The sequence below is a fragment of the Grampus griseus genome (genome assembly GCF_964374135.1).
Source record: "Grampus griseus genome assembly, chromosome: 2".
Lineage (NCBI taxonomy): Eukaryota > Metazoa > Chordata > Mammalia > Artiodactyla > Delphinidae > Grampus > Grampus griseus.
The window spans coordinates 131987249-132008783 of NC_139018.1; the positions used below are offsets into that span (position 1 = coordinate 131987249).

At 39.5% G+C, this 21535-nt stretch overlaps 1 protein-coding gene across 5 annotated transcripts in view; it reads right to left on the bottom strand.

The window, feature by feature from the left end:
• Window positions 1–21535, bottom strand: part of MCTP2 (multiple C2 and transmembrane domain containing 2) — a gene marked incomplete at both ends in the record, with an annotated part of 189453 nt that overhangs the window by 97456 nt on the left and 70462 nt on the right. For all 5 annotated transcript variants that reach the window (XM_082649196.1, XM_082649195.1, XM_082649194.1 and 2 more), the window contains 4 exons: window positions 1859–1961; window positions 3340–3442; window positions 17178–17271; window positions 19952–20138. In XM_082649196.1, coding sequence (XP_082505322.1) covers window positions 1859–1961; window positions 3340–3442; window positions 17178–17271; window positions 19952–20138 — 487 coding nt within the window. The remainder of the gene's footprint in view (window positions 1–1858; window positions 1962–3339; window positions 3443–17177; window positions 17272–19951; window positions 20139–21535) is intronic.

The following is a 21535-nucleotide window of genomic DNA, read 5'->3' on the forward strand; positions in this document are numbered from 1 at the left end:
AACCTGAAAAATTAAGGGGGCTAATGGGCTTGCTTGCATTGAAACAAAGTCTTTCACAAATCACTCTATCTTGTATTTTGAAGGATATAGTTTGAAAGCTCTATTAATTTAGGTCAATGGTTCTCCACTCCACCGGGAGTGACTCTGCCCCCTTCAGAGCACTGGGCGATGTTGCAAGACATCTTTGGTTATCACAACAGTGATGGGTGGATAGGTGCTACTGGCATCTAGTGGGTAGAGGTCAGGGATGCTGCTAAACTTCATACAGTGCATAGGACAGTCCCCGCAGCAGAGAATGATCCGTCCAACAATGTCAGGAGTGCTGAGGTTGAGAAAACCTAAACCTGATTTAGCCAGAGGTAATTTCTTAGATCTAACTCCACAGCGTATAGCGATTGTACATTCCTTGGGAGGGAGGAAAGAAAGTCAGTCAACTTGTTGGTATTCTAGGAAGACCAAACACACAAAATGTTTACATGCGAAACAGAGGGAGGTTAATAAAGATATGAAGTGGCGTTCACCCAGCAAGGAATCAAATATGCTACTAAGGATTTATCTATAAAACAAGAGGAGAAATGTCCAAAAAAAATAAATGTTAGAGAGAAAGGACACTAAATTCTAATGGAGAGCTTTGGTTCCTTGTCCCTTTAGACCTCTTTAAAATTGTGCGCCATGTTCTTGTTACATGTATGCTTTTAGGAATAACGGACAAAGTTGTAATAAAAAAAAAAAGGAGGGACATCCCACATCACCATCTCCTCTCTGAGAGCCGGCGTGGCTTGTTGCTGGTGGCTCAGAACATTCGGCAGCAGCCAGCTCTGCAAGGGAGCAGCTGCTCCACCATGCTCTTCAAGTAACATCAGGGATATGAGAACTTGGGGAGAAATTAACCAAGCAATCAAAAAGATAAGAGATATTGAGAGGTGCAATGTTTCCCCCTCTGTAAACACCATGTGAGCTAGTCTAATCTCATAGATAAATTACAGACTGCTCCAGCCACAAAAATGCACTAAGAGCTTTGGGAAAATAAGTCTTTGGGAAGAAAGAAATAAAGCCTTCCTCACTGATAAACGCCGTTACAACTCTACCACACATTGTATGAATGGTTGGATGAAAAACTGAAATTTTCTCCTCTAGAAGAGTACATTTGGCATAAACATAAATGCCCAATTAATAGGTGAATTCAGATCCCAGCTTTCTACCTTTGCCCATGTAAAGACATTATATGATGCTCTGAATTTTATAGGGTATTTTATTTTCATTCAGCTCTAAGCTCACTCTGACACATTACCTTTTAAGGGGACTACCAAAACAGCACTCTTTTTCCAAGAGAGGCTCTCTGCTTTCTCCCACAAAGCACTTTTGGGGACTGAAAACAAACGGGACTACTAAAAAGACAAACAGAATTTTTGAGAAAATGGTCTTTAGTGGAATTGAGAACAACTATGCAGTTACCAGCAAGTAATCTTTGAAGAAATGGGCAGTAAGGAAGCAATGAAGAAAAACATGGATGTTTTTCATTCACCAATGGAAAATCAGTCATAGATATGTATTCCCTGAAACAAAAGAGAAACTCCTATCTTAAGATGGAAAGACTGAGTGTGGATTGAAAGACCGGTCAAAATGTTTTGGTTGGTTAAATCAATACGCAATTGACACACAGAGAAAATTATGTGACTTTACATCTGAAACTACTGAAAATACTGGAGAAGGATAAGGAATAAAACAGCTGTTTCCTGCTATAGCTGGGAGGATTCCCCCCCGCCCCCAGATTGACAAAGATAAAGCAACTCTAGACCATAGAAACTTGTCAACTGTAAAATGACTCACACACTGTATATTAACGAAGGTAACTTACAGACAGCAAGGGAATGGCAACTTTCCCAAGAAAATCAGGGGGTTTATCTCCATCTTCATCAAACACAGTCACTTCCAAAACATCATGAATATCTTTAACGGGACTGAAACAAGAAACACACCATGCGTTAGATACAAAAACACAAAAGTGAAGTCTGTTCCATGAAGATCTGAAAACACGGTTTCACTAATTAAATCTGTATGTCCTCAGAGTATAAAAGTACCATTTAATTAAATTCCAAAAATTAAATCAAACTGACTATTCCCAAACCTTCCATCAGAGAAGATTCAGACATCCATATGGAAAAAAAAGTCAACTTTTTTACTATGACATTTTCCATGTATATGTGTCCTCAAGGGCAGAACTGTTAAAGAAACAGGATAAAGAAAGAGAACAGGGGACAGAATAAGGAGGACACTGATTTCAAAGTAGCTTCCAAATGAGAAGAACAAAAATCAGATTTACTTTACTTTAAACTAATGAAGAATTCCCAAAAAAAAAAAAAAAAAGGTCAAAATCACTGTTTGCCGAGATCCCTAGAAAGCATCCTATTGTTGAAACACAGAGTACTAAAAGTCTCATGCATATTTACATCCTTATAAACAGTTTTTACGTTGACCGGAAGCCAGACATTGGCTACGATGAAACACGGAGCCATGGTCATTGGCAGGGTGTTGACCAAACCAGAGACTTGCATATGGCAATTTGCAAACCTGCTTAGCACAGTTAATCCTCTTCTCATAGATCCTTGGGAAGTTTCTGCTTGGGAACCACCAATTCCATTCAATACGAACTATATTCTTTCAGTTATAAGCACAGACAGAGCATTTTTTCAGTGTTGTGAGGCCGGGGTACCACCATTTCACCCAAATTCAAAAAGGGGCCTCCCCTTTGATGGCCAGACGCCTTGGAATCTAAAGCAAACTAGGAATATACCCAGCCTCCTAAATGCCTGAGTCTGAAAAGTGAACATCACTACGGAGCAGGTCATTCAGAGAATCTGGAATATAAGGGGACTTTGGGAGTCCTTGAGGAATTGCAGATAATCTATATGTTCCAAAAGACTCTGGCAGAATACAAGCCTTCAGATATTAAAATAATGTTGTACCATATAAGCTCCTTGAATTAAAGACAGGTCTACATTTGTAATTTCCTTTAACCCAGGAATGAAGTAGTCTGGATTTATGGAAGCTTCCTTCTACTCACAGATTAATTTAGTCACTAAAAGACCTACTTTACAAATGCCTCTCCTATAACACTCCCTTGCAGTTCCAAATGGTCTCTTCTATTATTAACACTATACTCTATAAAATGAAAGCATAAAAGGTTTTCAGAAAAAGAAAAACAATAAACTCACTCTTTGCCCATAAAAATGGACAGAAAGTTCCACTCAAGAGCCCCAGACTACCCCAAACATATCAGGGATAATTGGTCTCTGAGTTAAAGCTGCTCTTTGATATTCCAGGGGCTAAAGTACTTACAATGTAAAAACTTTGTTCCACTCAGGGTTGAGGTTTTTGTAAATGGTATGTGTCTGAAGTCGGTCATTTCCCAACTCCAACAAGCAAAAGGGATCGCTCTTCCCTGCAAAGAGAACACAGACGTGGGTCAGAGACAAAGGAATCTCCTTGGTCAGAGGCAAGTGAATCTCAAAAGTGACAGAGGCAAAGTGAACAAAAGTCATGCACTTTTTTTCCAATTATTATTATTATTTTTTATTTTATATTGCAGTATAGTTGATTTACAATGCTGTTAGTTTCAGGTGTACAGCAAAGTGATTCAGTTATACATATACCTATATCTATTCTTTTTCTGATTCTTTTCCCATTTAGGTTATGACAGAATACTGAGTAGAGTTCCCTGTACTATACAGTAGGTCCTTGTTGATTGTATATTTTATGTATAGTAGTGTGTATATGTTAATCCCAAACTCCTAATTTATCCCTCACCCCACCTTTCCCCTTTGGTAACTGTAAATTTGTTTTCTAAATCTATGAGTCTGTTTCTGTTTTGTAAATAAGTTCATTTGTATCATTTTTTAGATTCCACATATTTTAACAATAAAATTGGGCTTGCTGATAGAGAACAGACTTGTGGTTGCCAAGGGGGAGGGGATGTGAGGGAGGGATGGATTGGGAGTTTGGGGTTAGCAGATGCAAACTATTAGATATAGAATGGATAAACAACAAAGTCCTACTGTATATTCAATACCCTGTGATAAACCATAATGAAAAAGAATATGAAAAAGAATGTGTATATATATATATGTATAACCATCACTTTGCTGTACAGCAGAAATTAACACAGCACTGTAAATCAACTACACTTCAATTAAAAAAAAAATTGTGCTTGTCAAAAGATTGAACGTGAGCCTCTCTTTTTAGCAAGCCGTGTAAGCCCTGTGTGGGAATTGGGGAGGTGGACAGACATATAGGTGTCAGCACACTTATTGGACTGGGACTGACACACAACCCAGATGCAGCCTTGAGAGCAATGGCAACACTGGTTTCACAAGAGCAGGTGTCAATGTGACATGTTAGAGAGTCCAAGTTTGTGTTTTGTTTCAAAACAGAAGCACATCTCTCTTTCCTTCCTAAATTCTCTTTGAGCCAATATAATTTTTTTTCTTGTTTTGGCCACATTGTGTCTTAGCTGCGGCACGCGGGGTCTTCGTTGAGGCATGCGGGATCTTCTGTTGCGGCACGCAGGCTCTTCGCTGTGGCACGCGGGCTTCTCTCTAGTTGCGGTGTGCGGGTTTTCTCCCTCTAGTCACGGCGCACAGGCTCTTTGCTGTGGCACGCAGGCTTCTCTCTAGTTGTGGTGTGCGGGTTTTCTCCCTCTAGTTGTGGCACTCAGGCTCCAGAGTGCAGGGGCTCTATAGTTTGCAGCACACGGGCTCTCTCGTTGAGCCACCCGAGCTCAGTAGTTGTGGCGCGCGGGCTTAGTTGCCTCGCGGCATGTGGGATCCTAGTTCCCCGACCAGGGATCGAACCCACATCCCCTGTATTGGAAGGCGGCTTCTTTACCACTGGACCACCAGGGAAGGCCCTGAATGGATATAATTACTCGTCTACAACTGGAAGTCTATGATAACTTACATGTTTCTACGAGGTGATAAGAGAAATGAGAAAAAGTGTAACCATGGCTGTTTAGGAGTTAAAACTCTGCTCTGGAGTGAGTGGCCACACACACATATGATCTTATATATTTAGTAAATGGTGAGAATACACATGGGACATTTTTGGTGCTCAGACACATGTAGAAGTCTAATTTCATCAGGTTAAGTTCAAAGTTTTTATCTTAAAAGATAATGAAGCTTAACCTTTACTTCTCCCATCTCACCTCCTCTTCTTCCACCCTACCTCACACAGCCTCCAAAAGAAAAAAATAAAAAGATTAAAAAATCCTGAATCCAAAGGGGCACACAGAAAGCTACCGCATAAGAAGTCTCTCCCCTTCTGTTGGGATTGGCAGAGGGATCCAGAGTTGAAACCGTCCGGGTCTTTAACGTTCGCAGGACATGAACACACGGCCTACCTCTGCGCACACTGGCACTTTACAAAGTGGTGTGTACTAAATTAATTGGGAGCAAAAGGACAGACATGCCTCCAACAAATGGCCAAGGAATCCCAGACCAGGGCCTAACTCAGACAGTGCTCAGGCCACTTGACCTACTGGCCTACCATTCAGGTCACTGAACCTACATCTAATTCACTTAATAACCGGGAGCTCTGAAGTACTGCAAGTCATTAGAGAGACACATGTGCAGGAGCCAGCATGAAGATGATATTTCAAAAAAGGAAGAAAAGAAGAGCAGCTGCATGGCTAAGAGTCAGTGTTAAACAGGAGATTCCATTCAGCTGACTAGTGGCCTGGACACTTAGATGCCTGGCCAAAGCTTTTAAGTCAAGGCTATTATCTCAGTGGCCAGCAGACAGTGATCGAGCCATGGACACAGATGAATGTGTTGGGGTCGTCACTTACAAATAATGGAAATGATCCCTGTCTAAATTTAGCAGAAAAGGAATTTATTAAAATAATAGCAAGCAGCTCTCAGGATCAGACCACAGATTGGAGAATCAGGCTGGAAAAATCACTGGAGACCAAAGAATGCTGAGGCACAGAATCTCAGTCAATCTCTCACCCCAGGAAAAGTCTGGCATGGCCTCTGCTTCCCAGGAAAACTGGCCCCACCGACACTTCCGACCCCAGCCCCTAAATGTAGCTGCTTCTAATATGAATTCTCCACTCCCGCTTCTTTGCCTCACTTGATGTAGATGTAAAGGGATCGCCCCTGCCTAGCAAATCCTCGTGCCCTAACTTCCAGGGCTCAGAAAGGGAGTACATATTGGCTTTCCACCACATGAAAGTGGCTCTGAGCCCTTCCCCAAAACATTCGATGAGAAGCACCCCAAACCTAGAAGGGGTTTCAGATGTTGGGCAGCCCAAATCAAACACACACACAAATCCATCTGCATCTGTAAAGAGTCTTGCTTCTTTAAGACATTTTACTCAGTCATCAAAAAGTGAAAAAATGCCATTTGCAGCAACATGGATGGACCTAGAGATAATCATACTAAGTGAACTGAGTCAGACAGAGAAAGACAAATATCACATGATATCACTTACTTACGGAATCTAAAAAAAAAAAGGATACATTTTGTAATTTTGTTTCTAGTTGTGGCCTTTTCTTTTCTGCCTAGATAAATTCCTTTAGCATTTGTTGTAAAGCTGGTTCAAAAGAATTGGATACAAATGAACTTATTTGCCACATATAAATAGACTCACCGACATAGAAAACTTCGGTTACTTACACGGTTACCAAAGGGGATGGAGGTGGGGAGATAAATTCGGAAGTTGGGATTAACACACTACTATATAAAACAGATAAACAACAGGGACCTACTGGATAGCACAGGAACTATATTCCATAGCTCATAATAACCTATAATGGAAAAGAATCTGATTCATGTGTGTATAACTGAATCACTCCGCTGTGCGCTTGAAACTAACTCAACACTATATTCACTACACTTCAATTTTTTTAAAAAGGCAGTGTACGTCTGGGACTGTGTTTCACGGGGCACAGGGTAGGGGTTGGGTGACAGTGCAAAAGGTCATGACATCTCTCGAGTAACATGAAAAGAACATGAACATGAAAGAACACACATGTTCTCATCCTCAACCCAAGCTGAAACCACTACTTAACCGTTTGTCAGACTGTTGGGAGGTGTCAGGGCTGCTCCTCCAGAGACAATGACATGCCATCCCACCAGCACTTGCTCGGGGGGAACCGTCTGACGCTTGTAATGAAAGCCCGGGGGCTCCTCCACAGGGATGTGGAGAGGGTCCGGGCCTGTGCCTGCACAGGTGGGCTGATCCCTGCCTACCCCACCCCTCTCCAGCACACTCTTCCGCTATCCCAGCTAATAAGGAACAGCCTTCCTTCCAGGAACTGGGAACTTCAGTTGTGTGTCTCCAAGGAACACACTCCGCCGACTCTCTGAAGATAATTCCGTCAAAGCTCATTAAAATGCTGCATTTATTAATATGACAGTATAAACAGGCAGAGAGGAGGAAGAAGAAGCGAAGACATTAACACATTTATAGAGTAATGTATATACACTTTAGGACTGATTTCTTGCCCTTCAAAGATTCCAGATAGACAGGGACTTTCAAAAAAAATTTAAATAATGAGTATTTTTATTCAATCATGATAAAACGATCTCCCATCACAAATGTTTCCCAAGAGTACCAAGCAAACAGTACCAGACAAAGTGACATATATACACTTGGGTCTGCACTTTTGCTCTTTGCTCCACCTGTTTTCACAGGTAAAACATCTAGATGACCTCTTCTACATCCAGATGCCGTGTCACCTTGACACGGCTACACCACTGGTGATTCCGATTCACAGTGGGGTGGTGTTTCAGCGCCTTGCTCTCAATAGCCTTTGCTATTTTTGAACAGCACGTTAAAATTCATTTGTATTCCTTGAATGGCAAGTGGAGGTTCCTCGCTTAAATAATTTTACCTTTATATTAGTTACAGAAGTTGAATGACAAGCAATAAAAGTATTTTAGAGGTCAAATCATTCATCCAACAAATATTTATTAAGCGCCCATTCTGCTCTTGGCACTGAACCAGGCCGGCCCCAATGTACACAGACCACCAAGTCATTACCTTCAAGGAACTCTCATAATAATTATGCTTTTCAGCAAATGTCACCTTTCCAGTGAAAACTTCGCTCACACCCTCTGCCAGAGGACTAAGCTGTTCCCCTCTGTGATCTCCAACTGTATATTTTCCTTGCCCCTTTTCCACTGCACACCTGTACATCTCTGTTCTGTATTTAGCCCTGTATCCCATTGCAGGCACAACCAAGGTATGCATGCCCCTCTCATGCCCTGTGAAGAGTGTCCTGGCCCAGTGACAGAAGGCAGCAGGGGACTTTGGGCTCTGCTGATGGGTGTTGGCTGGAGGGAGCCAGGCTCCTCCCGCTCTGTGCAAAAAACGATGCTTCATGCAGGTTCTCCTTTAATCTTCACGTCCATTCTATGAGGTAAGGTATGTCTGTGCCATTTTGCAGATGAGGAAACCAAAGTTCAGAGACATTTAAGTTGGTTGGTTAAAGTCCAGAAAGATTTCACAGTGGAGGTGAATTCTAAGCAAGGTTTAGGAGGAGACTGAGTCGGTTAAAAGAAATGGGTAGGTCCTTGCTGAGGAGATAGGGACAGATCGGAGCCTAACATTCATTAAGTAGATGGATAGATAGATAATAGATAGACAGATACAGATATAGATACATATATATGCATATATACAGCTAAAGAGTGGTGATCAGGAAATGTAAGATATGGGTGGATAAAGGAAGAGACTGGCTGGAAGCCTGGAAGGCCATGACTGGTGCCGTTTTTAAAAAATTTATTTCTTTTTACTTATCAAGCAGCCAGGAGCCACCAAAGACTGTCAACACAAGGGGCAAGACTTTCTAGAGGAAGGTAATTCCTGAAGCTAACTGTGGAGCATTATAGCTCAGGCTAGGGGCGGATGTGGGAGTGGTGACAACAGCCACTCCAGACTTCATTTCCAAAATCTCTCCCTTCAATTCTTGCCCCCAACCATCTGTTGATAAACCTTACTTTTGCATATTGGAGCCAATTCTAGTGTTCATCCTGAAAATCTGTGTTCTCTGACAACTTATCCCACACCATCCATCCTGATCTATCTCCTATTTCCTAACCTTTATCAAGTTGGCGTGTCTGTGCCCCACCCCTGACCAGCACACAGAGGTACGGGGCTCAGTCATGCTTCCTAACTCTGCGTGTGGAATGGCTTCTCCCTGCAATGCTCTTTCAAGCCCTGCTCCTCTCCAAAACAAAAAAAAACAAACAAAAAAAAACAGGACCAACTAACCTCCGAGGCCTAGTTCAAGATGCATCATCAGCATGGAACTTTCTCTGCCACCTTAAACTCCAGGGAGCTCCCCACTCAGTCTCCTATGATCATTAGTTTGGGCATCATAATGCCACACCGTATGATGTACCTGCTCTTCCCTTCAACAAATAATTTATGGTTTCCTAAAATGTGGAAAGTACTGTGCTGGGCTGTGAGACGGATTTTAAAGAAAGAGAAAACACTGATCTCTATTCCTTCTGGACCTAACTTTCAAGTATCTCCTGCCTTCCTGAGTGGGTTGCAAGCATCTTTAATCCAAACAATGGCCTCGGGGGCATCCTGCAGATGAGGACGGATCGCTTCACCGCGGCAGACATCCAGAGCTGGGGACAGACAGGTCTCACTTAGGACTGTGAGGTCTGCAAAGGAAGAGGACACTATTGCTGAAATGTTTTTTAACTACATTTCTGATGTTGTAATAATATTCTAGCACAAACAACTGATGACATGAGAATTTTTCCTTCTCCTAATTCCATTCCCCTGTCACCGCTCAAGCTCCATAAAGCACCATCATCCACTGAATCTGCCTAACATCTCCCCATTTTCAGTCTTGCACCCCCAAAATCCCTGCTCTTTGCAGCCACCAGAATAAACTTGTATTTAAGTTCATATCGGATCATATCAGTTCCCTACTTAAAAATGTCTCTAATTTCTTCACCTGGACCCCATGTTCCTATATAATCCGGTCCCGCCTAATAACAATAGCCTCCTTGCCCCTAAGGGTCTCCTTGCTCTGTTCTCCAGTTTCACTTGCTTTTCTGCATGTCTTGGGAAAGCCCTGCAGGCTTTGGAACATGCTGTTCCCTCATTTGAAAACTTCTTTTCCTTCAGCTCTACTGTGCTAATCCCTCCTTATCCCTGACACCTCAGCTAAAACATCACTTCCTGCAGGAACACCAGTCAGGTGTCCCTTTAATGAACCTGGACGCCTGTTCTTGACCTTGACAGTATCATTGTCATTAGATGCCACTGGGTTAGCAGTCATTCCATGTGAAGGCAGGGACCAATTCCTCTCCCCCACCATGTCACCAGGACCCACCACAGGCTCACACACAGAGGAGGTATACTGGCTGAGTAAATGAAGAGCGTACTAAGAAGCCAGCCAGTAAGATCAGTTGTTAATCAATGAACTGAACTCATTCACTCACAAGGTACCAGGTAAGCTACAAACTGCTAAGTCTTCGATAAACTCCCAAACTTTACATCAACTAGAGTTCATGTTCCTTGGCTGACCGCTAAAGCAGATGGCCTGCCGGGGCAGATTTGTATCGTTTTTTACGTGTTTTTAAAAAGTTGTTCTTGACTTGGGCTCATCTAGCCCTGAGGTTCTCATGAAAATTAAGAGCACTGAATAACTATGGTTGAGCTTCCTAGAAATTCAATTACAGTCAACCCTTTGAAAAGGGGGCATCTTTAAGAGGGGACATATTGCTATGAATATAGCTTCAAACAGCAGACAATGAAAACAAACTAGAAAATGGACATGTGACTTAAAATTCCCAATGAACAACAACCATAGAACTATTTTATTTCTCTTTTGATACAAGCAGTCTTATGTTTCAAGAAAACCCAAAACAACAGAAAACAAAGCTAGTGTTATAATTTACAGAAACTACTCAAACGTCAGTATTACAGCATATGGCTGGAATATCTCTACACTATAATATGGTATGTAACTGCAATATTTTGGTCAACAGTTTCTCAAAACAGCACTTTTATATACAACAAAAAATTGAGCTCATAAAAGCATTTTATATCGATAAAACTATTATCCATATTATCAAAATGTGAATACAAGCACTAAACTGGTTTAAGTAAGAGAATTTTCCTACCATGAAGCATGTTTTTCCTTCACTTTTATCAGGCAATAGAAACAGAAACAAAAAGAAACAAACATCATAGAGTGGTAACTATAGATTTCTAAAAATGGTTGAGAAGCTAAAAGCGATTAGCAATGCTGATATTTCCAACATTATTTAAAATTAGAGAAATCATAAACAAAATACCAAGAAGACAATAACCTGTGAAATTCCCCAGGTCAACTCTACTCTAAAAAAATAAATTTAATAAAGAATGGGAATAGCATTTATTGAGCATGTAATATGTGTCAGGTATGCTCATTTAGGTTTTAATTTAACTCTCAAAATACCCATGAGAAGCTGGAGGCTTAAGTGGACCCAAGGCTGGTACACATCTGTTTCTATACATCTTCTATACCATAATACATGGGGATTAAAATGAAAGGCAGCTACCATAAAAATAAAGAGCAAATAAAATGGGGAATAATTTTCATTTTCAGTGAATAAATTATTGAGCTGAAGATTAATTTACCCAAAGCATGAGTTTCAGTCTCTTGGAAAGGGATCGTGTACTTAATGAATGAATGGAGAACTTTACCAGTCATGGGAGAGCAACCCTGCGTGTGGAACAGAGAGCTCCTCCTAATGGCATTGCCAAGGAACCACTCAACTAAAAATGCCACCCAATTTTGAGCAAGGTCCTCATTCACATCAATGATACTCACTGCCCCCTAGAGAAGGAAGAGTGAAGTGATCACAAGCTCCCTACAGGTAGGTGTGTCAGATCTGTAGTAGCTGCTCAATTAACATTTCTTGTAGATCACTAGATCTACCCACCAAGGTGACTTTTCTTAAATTAAGACAAACTCAAAAAGCATTTGGAAAACTACACTGGGCTCCCTGAAAAGAAGTATGGAGTTCTTCAATTAAATGTCTTTGTTCTCCTGGATCAGGCACTGTTATGGCTCCTGACATGCTTATTTATCACATAAGACTACTTCCCCATAACCCATATTTTTTGTTTGAAAACATAGTCTTTTCCATTCCTCTGATAAAGATTCTCTAATTACAAGATTCTGTTAACTTGGTAGTTGTCTTACTCACATTGGAAACAGAGAAAGGGTCCAAGTGACAATCTTACAGCCAAGAAGTCAAAAAAATCCCGATATATTTGGAAAATTTTTGTGTTTTATGGGTGGGTTTTGTATGGCAAAAAGTAACAAAAAATCGCAATGATAAAAAGACCCCTGGAGAACAGTAACTCCAAATTGTGAGGAAAGATGGTTATTTCCAGTTTTGTTCCTTCGTTGCCTCCTGATAATTCCCCAGCTTCTCATCATGACATAGAGCGTATTATGACAGGAACATGAAAAATTAAGATGGGATTGTGCTATACCAAAAGAAGGGCTGTTGAGACCCACACCCTATTATGCTATGTTGTTAGAACACTTACTATCATCCTATATGGAGGTGGGCTTGCAATGCTGTCCTCTTTGCTCTTTTGCCACTGCTGGCATGACGAGGTAAAGAAAACTCTCCTAAGCTTCTATCGCCCCTATTTTATGTCAGAATACTTAATGGCTAGGGTCATCTTGGTGGTGTTAACACGGTGGAGGAATAAATTGGAGGAAGACTAAAGAATAACCCATCCTGCCACTGGAAGATTCGTTAAGGAGAAGGGTGTTAATATATAAGAACTCTTTTAGAACAAAATTAATATACAGAAAGCTTAATTAGTAGGGAGGAAGATGTGTGAAACCCACATTTTGATTCTAAGAATATAAGAGAAGGATCATTGACTAAGTGCTGAATTTTGGCAGGTGCGTTATGCAAATAGAGGCCGTGATGGTTTCAGTACTGATACACGGAAGGAGCCCCTCCGTGGTACAATTCTGGAAGCTTCCCCACAATATTCTATCAATTATAACAAGGCTATCCAGAACATTTCTCCGTGTATGCGCTGAACACAGTAAATACTTTCCTACTCTTCACTGGTGGATCTCCCAATAGGTAAGATAAGCATTGCCATTTGTACTGAAATACAATTCTGATCAGAAAATATTTCAGTTCCCTATTTTTCTGTTTACCTATTATCTACTTGATTACCTTTTTATAGCCTATGAAACAAACTCTGCATTGTTTTTGTTTGGTTTTTATTGCTTTCTTCTCAAAACAGCTGAGTTCTAAGACTAGAGGCAGCTGAGTGAAGTATGTTGGTCTCATTAAACATTACCAACAGCTGTGTTCACCTTGAGTTTCAAAGTACAATTTATCATCTGTTTTGTGAATCAAGGCTATGGCCTTGTTTACTACAGAAGCACTGACATCAGGCAGGATAACCTATTACTTAAAAATTTTAGGTTACATTGGACACAAGGTGTTTGTGAGACAAATGCTTTAATAAAAATATCTGACAGGCTTTTCTATTAGAATAACTGTGTATGGCTATCCATATCTCATATTGGCTGTAGAGAACATTAAAATATCTTTCACCAATTTTAGACTGCAAGAGAAGTTAATTACCTCCGATTCTTTAAAATAAAAAGTCTTCTCACTTATATACAAACAAATGTCAGATACACACACAAAAATGCCAAGCTATATATAAATTTAAATTTATTAATTCTAGGGTAGGTTCAATCACACAATAAAATAGCATATTTAGAAAAGAATGAATTAGTTTCAAAAATAATAAATTATCTTTTCTACACACTAGAACACTGAAGCCTTTATCTTTTATAAATATCTTAATATTGGTAACATATCTAGATTTAGGTTATTAATATCTTATAACATTTGGAAAGCTACACTAATTGTTTTCTTTATATAAAAAAGTTAAGGGCTTCCCTGGTGGCACAGTGGTTGGGAGTCCGCCTGCCGATGCAGGGGACGCGGATTCATGCCCTGGTCCAGGAGGATCCCACATGCCCCGGAGCGGCTGGGCCCGTGGGCCATGGCCGCTGAGCCTGCGCATCCGGAGCCTCTGCTCCACAATGGGAGAGGCCACGGTGGTGAGAGGCCCATGTACCAAAAAAAAAAAAAAAAAGTTAAATTTTTAATTACAAAGAAGTTCACCTTAGTGCGTGTATATATATAATCTATATATATGATATATATTATTCCAATATTCTAAAGTACTAGCAAAGTAATGAGGATTCAATGTCCCTCAAGTTTAATTTATTTTTACGGCTACATAATCATAACATCAATAACCACTCATGAGGAATATCCACCTAACTTTGATCCGATTAGCATAAGTGACTGATATTTTCTTTTTCTAATTGCTACTTGCAAATATATAGATAACTTTAAAATTGGCAAACCACTGATCACAGGGCTGCCAAGTGCTTTCATTTCTCCTCTAGGACAAAAGGTCCCTGCACTCTGCAAACCATAACCTTCACCTCCATATGGACCACTGCCAAGATCTGCTCCCGTGGACTTTTGTTTTATCAGAGTCCCTGAATCTAACTTGAAGCATCAGTTATTATGGTTATTTGGTATTGTTTTCAAGAAACAAACAATTACAGAAAAAAACACAAAACTATCATGAAAAAAAGTAGGAATGTTGGAATGTTCCCTTTTGCACTGTCTAAAACGACCATCATTCTTTGAGAATGTGCCTGGTTATTCAGAGTAAATGCAGTTCTTTTTAATTTGCAGGAGTGAATATTTTGTTCCCTGAGCAAGTGCAATGAAACACTCAGTTATAAGGCAAGGCTGACTGGAAAATGCTGGGTATAAATAGTTATTCTTTAAATGTTTCCGGCACTGGCAATGATGAGTACCTCTTCTGATCCATGATCAAGTGAAGCTGGCATTTTTTTTTCTGCATATCAAGTGAATTGGTAACAATAATAACAGTAATAATGTATGAGTCGCCACTATATGATATGATCGCTAACATCTCGGAGGCATTAATTACATCTCTACTGCTACCTCACAGCAACCTGAATCCACTTCTTTTTTCACATAGAAAAGTTACTTTACAACTCTCTGGACTAGGTCCACTTTGTTGCCCTAAAGCAACACCTTGGTTTGGAAGAGACTGGATGAGGCTACCAACCTATAAAGAACATTAGACTGTGAAATTTGATTCTAAGAATAAAGATCGATATGGTCTAAAGACATGCTTAGCTAATGACAAGGATCTTTGTTTCAATTCAGAAAAGTGATGATTTTCTCATAAATAATACAGATATAGTAAAACGCCAGGGCATTTAGCTAAATCGCTTAGCATTATTTGGCTTCTAATCACTGCTTTTTGTTAATGGAATCCTCAGGTACTCACCACCTTCATCCACTCCAAAACTATCTACTGAATATCTTGAATATAAAGAAAATGACAAAATGGTAGCATTTTGCCCCAAAATTATTCTTCTGAAAAGTGGGTTTTGCCTTATCATCTGATCTTTATAAAAACTTCCATTTTCCAGGTTTCTCTCCTATACACTTTAATAGTCAAAGTACTCTTTGGAGAACTCACATTGGCCTGAAACAACCTCCATCAATACTAGTTTTGGGGGTATGGAAGTCACCTGATAGGAGGCATAAAATAAGGTAAGTTTTTAAAAAGTATTTCCACATATGGATGTAGTTGTACACAAGCCTTTTAAAAAAACGTTTAATGCATTTCAATTAGTTCCTGGCGAACACAAAATACACAACTACAGAAAGAATATTTGAAAATACTGCTTGAAAGCATAAATGAGTTCTTGGCGCCTGAGACATCAACAATCACAGATTCAAACAGTGTTGTATCTAAACACTGAGATGGAAGTAAAACACAATTTGCTCTGGAAAACTGGTCGATAACTCTACCTGTGCTTTAGTGATGAAAAAACTACCGTCAAAGGCACAGGAAACGTCTGAATTAAGCATTTTCATAAACTGTAAGTTTCAGAAGGAAAATTTCTAAATCAATCTAAGACTATATAAAATTTGCAAGTAAACTGATGAATATTACAAGTCATTACTGAAGTATTTCATCCACAACCCTGAGAATTTATATATTCATATTGGCTGAAAAAGCATTTTTGGATACTCTCACTAGGCATTTCCTTAAAATTGAGATCACCTTATTTGGGGGGCTTATAGAGTAGTGATTTCCATTGGTTCATTTTTTGAAGGAGGTTGAGGAGAACTCTATTTTTTTTAAACTAAGTTCATATATCCCATCATTTTTGTAATATAAAGTGCTTCTAATTAACATTCTCTTTTCCAGAGTTTGAGCTACCTCAAACTCAGAAGTTCAGAGGTTACACAAATATAGAGTAGACCACATTCTAAAATTATGATAGAACAACAACAACAAAAATGCACCACTGCATTAATAGATAGATCCATGTTGTGTAATAGTCTTCATATTCATCAATTTACTTGGTAAATAGCATCTGTCATATAGGTGCTTAAATTGTTAGTCAGTACAAGGGGGTAATTCGGCAATGAGTGGAGAGGCATCCTCTGATCAGACACTGGAACGTTTGGATTACCCTCCTCCATAGTCAAAGCATAATTCAGCACAAAGCATGTCAGTTCCAGCCTCTGTCTATAAGTTCCAGGTAGTGAAGCACCGAGAGGAATTTTGTACATAACAATGGCAATGGCAAAGTGGCTCCATGGCCAAGACCTTGGCTACTGTTACAGAGAAGTGCCAGCCAGCCAGATTTAGGACCCATGTACTGTACCTTGTGAAGAATAAAACACTGTCTGCACACAGCGCTGCAAGAAGTCAAATCTGCCTTCTGAGGTCCTATAGAAAAGCTTGACCAAACATTCAACAAATAAAGAAGTCACGACGTGAATCATCCACAAATATCTTTGAAAGCTAAATGGACGAGCACATTATCTAATCGTAGGAAAATTACTTGAAAAAGATAATTTGCGAAAAATGTGAAGTGAGAGAACTTGTTGTCTGCACCTTTTTTTCTTCTGTGACTCTGACTGAAAGAGTATGATTGCTCTGTACATGCTTCTACTTGGTAAAACATTTCACTCTGCCACCGATCACTTCAAAGCAGGAAATAAATAAAAATGAATAAAAAGATGAAAATTTTCTATACCTGAGAAATCTGCTGCTAAGAGATCTACCGCCTTTAAAACCTTCACTTGTAAAATGCCGACGTCCTTCATATTTTTCAGGGAGTTCCGTAAGCTCTGGGGGGGGAGAAAAGTAGATCACAAATGAACATAGCTTTCTAATATACTGTTTAATGCCAAAAAGTCCCTATAGGAAGTACCTTCTAGATTTATCATCATCTTTCTCATGCAATGCTAAGAAAAGTTCCAATGTGCATTGCATCAGTCAACAGGAAACTTAGGCATTTGCAGCAACCAGATTAAAAGTGACTGAGAATTAATTAACTCCCCTTTCAAAATAAACAAATTACAAAGCACATGCAATCTACTTTTAACATCACCCCCTGGCCATAGTACAGACATCCCACCGGGAAAATGGGTGTAGAACTACATTCATTCTCTTTCCCCCTTTCTCTTTAATGAAACTTTTAAATCATCCGAAAAGGCAACATTATTCTGACCTAGTTAGAACAAACTTTATGGATATCAGAGGACTAAACTTGGACCCTCCGTAGATACTTATTACTACCAGAAAGAGAGTAGGGATGGAAATGGAATGAATTTTCTAGTCCATGTTACAGCCAGCTCATTAGAGACTGAGCATCTAGTACTGCTCTGTAATCACATTTACTTTCATTTTTAGTTTGCATGTGCCAAAGCTCTAATATATCTACTGATAATTCTTAAGCATGTATAGAAATATTTAGATGTCTATGCACATTGCCTTCTTTAGAAATTGTGCATGAGATAAGAGATAAGCAAATAAATGCTCTTTGCATGCCTCCAAAACACGTTTGCTGAAAAAGATGCTGCTTTCAGACCTTTGGATACAGTATTTCCGTCATCATTAGATAACTAAAAACCTGTGATAAGTGGACCCCAGGGATTTATGGAAGGGTAGTAAAATGCTTGTTATTTAGGCATTTCAGGAAAGAATAACAAAAGCTTAATAATAGCTAAGGTTTGCCTAACTTACGTAAACCTTAGGAAGCACCATTCCTAAGAACTTTTGGAAGTTGTTTCTTCAAACAGTATTTTCAATCTTAAAAAAAACAAACAGAAAAAAAACTAGTGTTTAAGCTAAAATGGAAACATCTGAGATAAAGTACTTTCATAATTTAGAGGCAAAATGCCTTTGAAGATTATCTATTCTTAAAACCTAAAAAACAAATCCAGGGGTCCGGAACTTGTGTCTTGTAACACAGTATCTTTCCCTCTAGCATGCTGGTCAGCTCCTTAGCTAAAAAAAAAAAAAAAAAATTGATCTTTTTATTTTGATTACTGGCTTTTCAAATCTCTTTTCAATGAGTATTCCTCAAATCCTGAGACATTATTCAAAGCAGTCATTATGATCTTAGCTAATGTCACCTTATAAATGCATGACACTCCTCATGAATTTGGTAAATTGTGCAATTTATCCATGGGAAAGTTTGGGGAAGTGTTTTATTTTCACTTGCTTAACTAAAGTCATCAAAGAGAATATTAAAAGTGGATTTTGTCAAAACTTCTTTAGAGTACATCTACCTTGCATGCAGAATCTTGTGTTGTCATTAAGATGTGTGGCTAGGCTTTGTACTCCTGAAGATAAAGGTTTATTCAATTAATCAATACGCCTGCACAGTGAAGGAGTCTGGAGGCACTAAAGTTTATGCTGAGAATAATATTCCCATTAAATAGGTATTCATCTTTGCTTCACTTCCATGCCACTTTCCTAAAACATGCCTTTCGTGTGTGTGGCAATAAAATAAATGTATTGATTCACAAAGAAGATGGAATAAAACGAGAATGCAAATAAAGACACCTAGAAAGCCAGAGCACAAAAATAATGACAAGGACAAAGTCATTTGATTTAAAAATGCTGAGTGGTCTTTTAAGCAAATTGCAACTACTTAGGCAAAAATCACAAACTGCTCTTATCCAGGGTAGTATGGAATAAGTCTTTCATGCCTGTCTACGGCTTGGCTTTGCTTTATGAGACACAAGCGCTTTCTCACTTGATCTTAAGAGGTTCTAGAAAAGTATCTACAACATGGCAAACATTAATATTTGGTTTTTTAAAAAGCAGCTTTTGTGAACTTATATTAAAATTCCTAAAAATGATACAAATGAACTTACTTACAAAATAGAAACAGACTCACAGACTTGGAAAACAAACTTATGGTTACCAAAGGGAAAACGTGGTGGGGAGAAATAAATTAGGAGTTTGGGATTAACATATACACACTGCTATATATAAAACAGAAAATCAACAAGGACCTACTATATAGCACAGGGAACTATACTCAATATTCTGTAGTAACCTATATGGGAAAAGAATCTGAAAAAGAATGGATATATGTGTACGTATAACTGAATCACTTAGCTGTACACCTAAAACTAACACAACATTGCAAATCAACTATATTCCAAAATAAAAATTAAAAAAATAAAATAAAATTCTTATTTACATATACAGACATGCTAAACAACCTTTTGCCCCCTTGAGGATTTCAATTTTCTCCAAAGAGATCCAGGATACTAAAAACTCAAATACCTTTTTTTGTCTTTTAAAATAGGAAGGCAAACTCTATAATCTACTGTCACCTTCTCACTAATGCATTAACCTCTAGGGCTGATGTCTTGTTTTAGGAGACATACCATTAAACTTTGGACAAAGATCTCTCCGGAGGCAGTTTTTCAATTCATAGACTTTGTTTCAACTTAGAAGTGGGGGTGGGTGCGGGGGTCGGGAGCGGGTGTAGCAAGGCAAAGCACTCACGAATCGCTGGGCGATCTGCTTTCTCTCGCTGGGATCTGCCAAGGGGCACACACACAGATCTGAGACGGAGACTCCCGCGCAGGGCGTGAGGGTGACCAGCATCAAGAGTGTCCCCAGGCAGCTCTCCAGAGGCAGCTCCAGGCAGTTGGCTTGCTTCAGTGGGAGGGCTGAGATATCCACTTTACACCTGGAGAAGTTGCAGGAATCAGAGACAGAAAAGAGATTAACGCGTGGCAGCTGCTGAACCTCCAAAGCACCTGATTTTCATTTCATCCTCCCCATGAAACCTCACGCTGTCTGGGCATGGGCGATTCCAGTTACTAGAATCCAGCGATTCCAGTTACTAGAAGAGGTGGCAATTAGAGCTTTTGCATGTAATAAATTCATCAAGTATTTCTACTGGAAACACATTTATATATGGGCTGGTTGAGTAGTGAAGGTTGCAAGGGCTCCCCTGGCTGGTAACACTCCATCTCAGCCTAACACACCCTGAATGAAGGAGAGAAAGTGATCAAGGAAAAACAAAGAAAAGGCAGCGTGGAGAAAGTGGCAAATGAACCTGAGAAGCAGCAGATCTTTGACAAATAAGGCCTGCAGAGAAACGATGAGATCAAGAACGAGGAAGAAAACAGTTTCAAAGTTTCAACACTATGGATGCCGGCTCTAGAAGGCTGCTCTGGGCTGCTCTTGGCTGGTCTTCTACCGGCAAAGAGAATAAGAGACATTGGTTCAAAAAAAAAGGAAGAAAAGATAGGAGCTTTGCAAGCTGGAGAGGGTTAATGGAGAAACCGCTTTCTTCTAGATTAATGCCGACTGGCCAGTTTTTATTTAAAGAAATGTGTTAAGGTGTTTTCCTAATAGGCATAGTTCCACAGGATTTCCCCAGGTGGGTTTCTGTTAGACAAATGGAGCGTGAAGTGCTACTGATGGATCCCATTTTGGCGGCACTGCCAGAAAAGGCTGCACCCATCTGCTATAAATTGCATGTTTTCCGCCTCTTAACAGTCAATGTTCTGGCGATGTTGAAAACCTCAAACACATTTAAATACAGAAGCAAACACCCATAAGGGGGGCGCTGAGGTGCTAAGCCATTTATTTGCTTTGACACGAAAAGTCTGGGATTGCCTGGACCACACTGGCTTTGTTTATGTGCAGGTAGGTGAGGTAGGCAGGGCTGAGTGGAGTGAGGGAGGGTAGTGTGTGTTTTTCGTTCTCATTTGCCATCTCTAGTTTTTGAATAAGATGACTATTCAAGACATTATTTAAAAATGGAAGCACGGCCTCAAAATGTCTGACAGGAATGGATTCTTACCCTTAATCATCAATGGACTTTGTAAGTTTGCAGATAATAGGAAATAGGTAAACTTACTTTATATATAAAGCAAAGACAATTTTGAGCCACATGGATATGGAAAATGTTCCAGTTCAATAAATTTAAAAGAAAGCTTGCAATCCCTTCCCCAAAAAACATCAATATTAAAGGTCTATACCAGCTTTTACCACAGAAAATATTTTAATAGTGATATGTACCTATAAAATTAAATATATGTGGGTATTTACTTCCTAATTACCAAAAGCGATTCC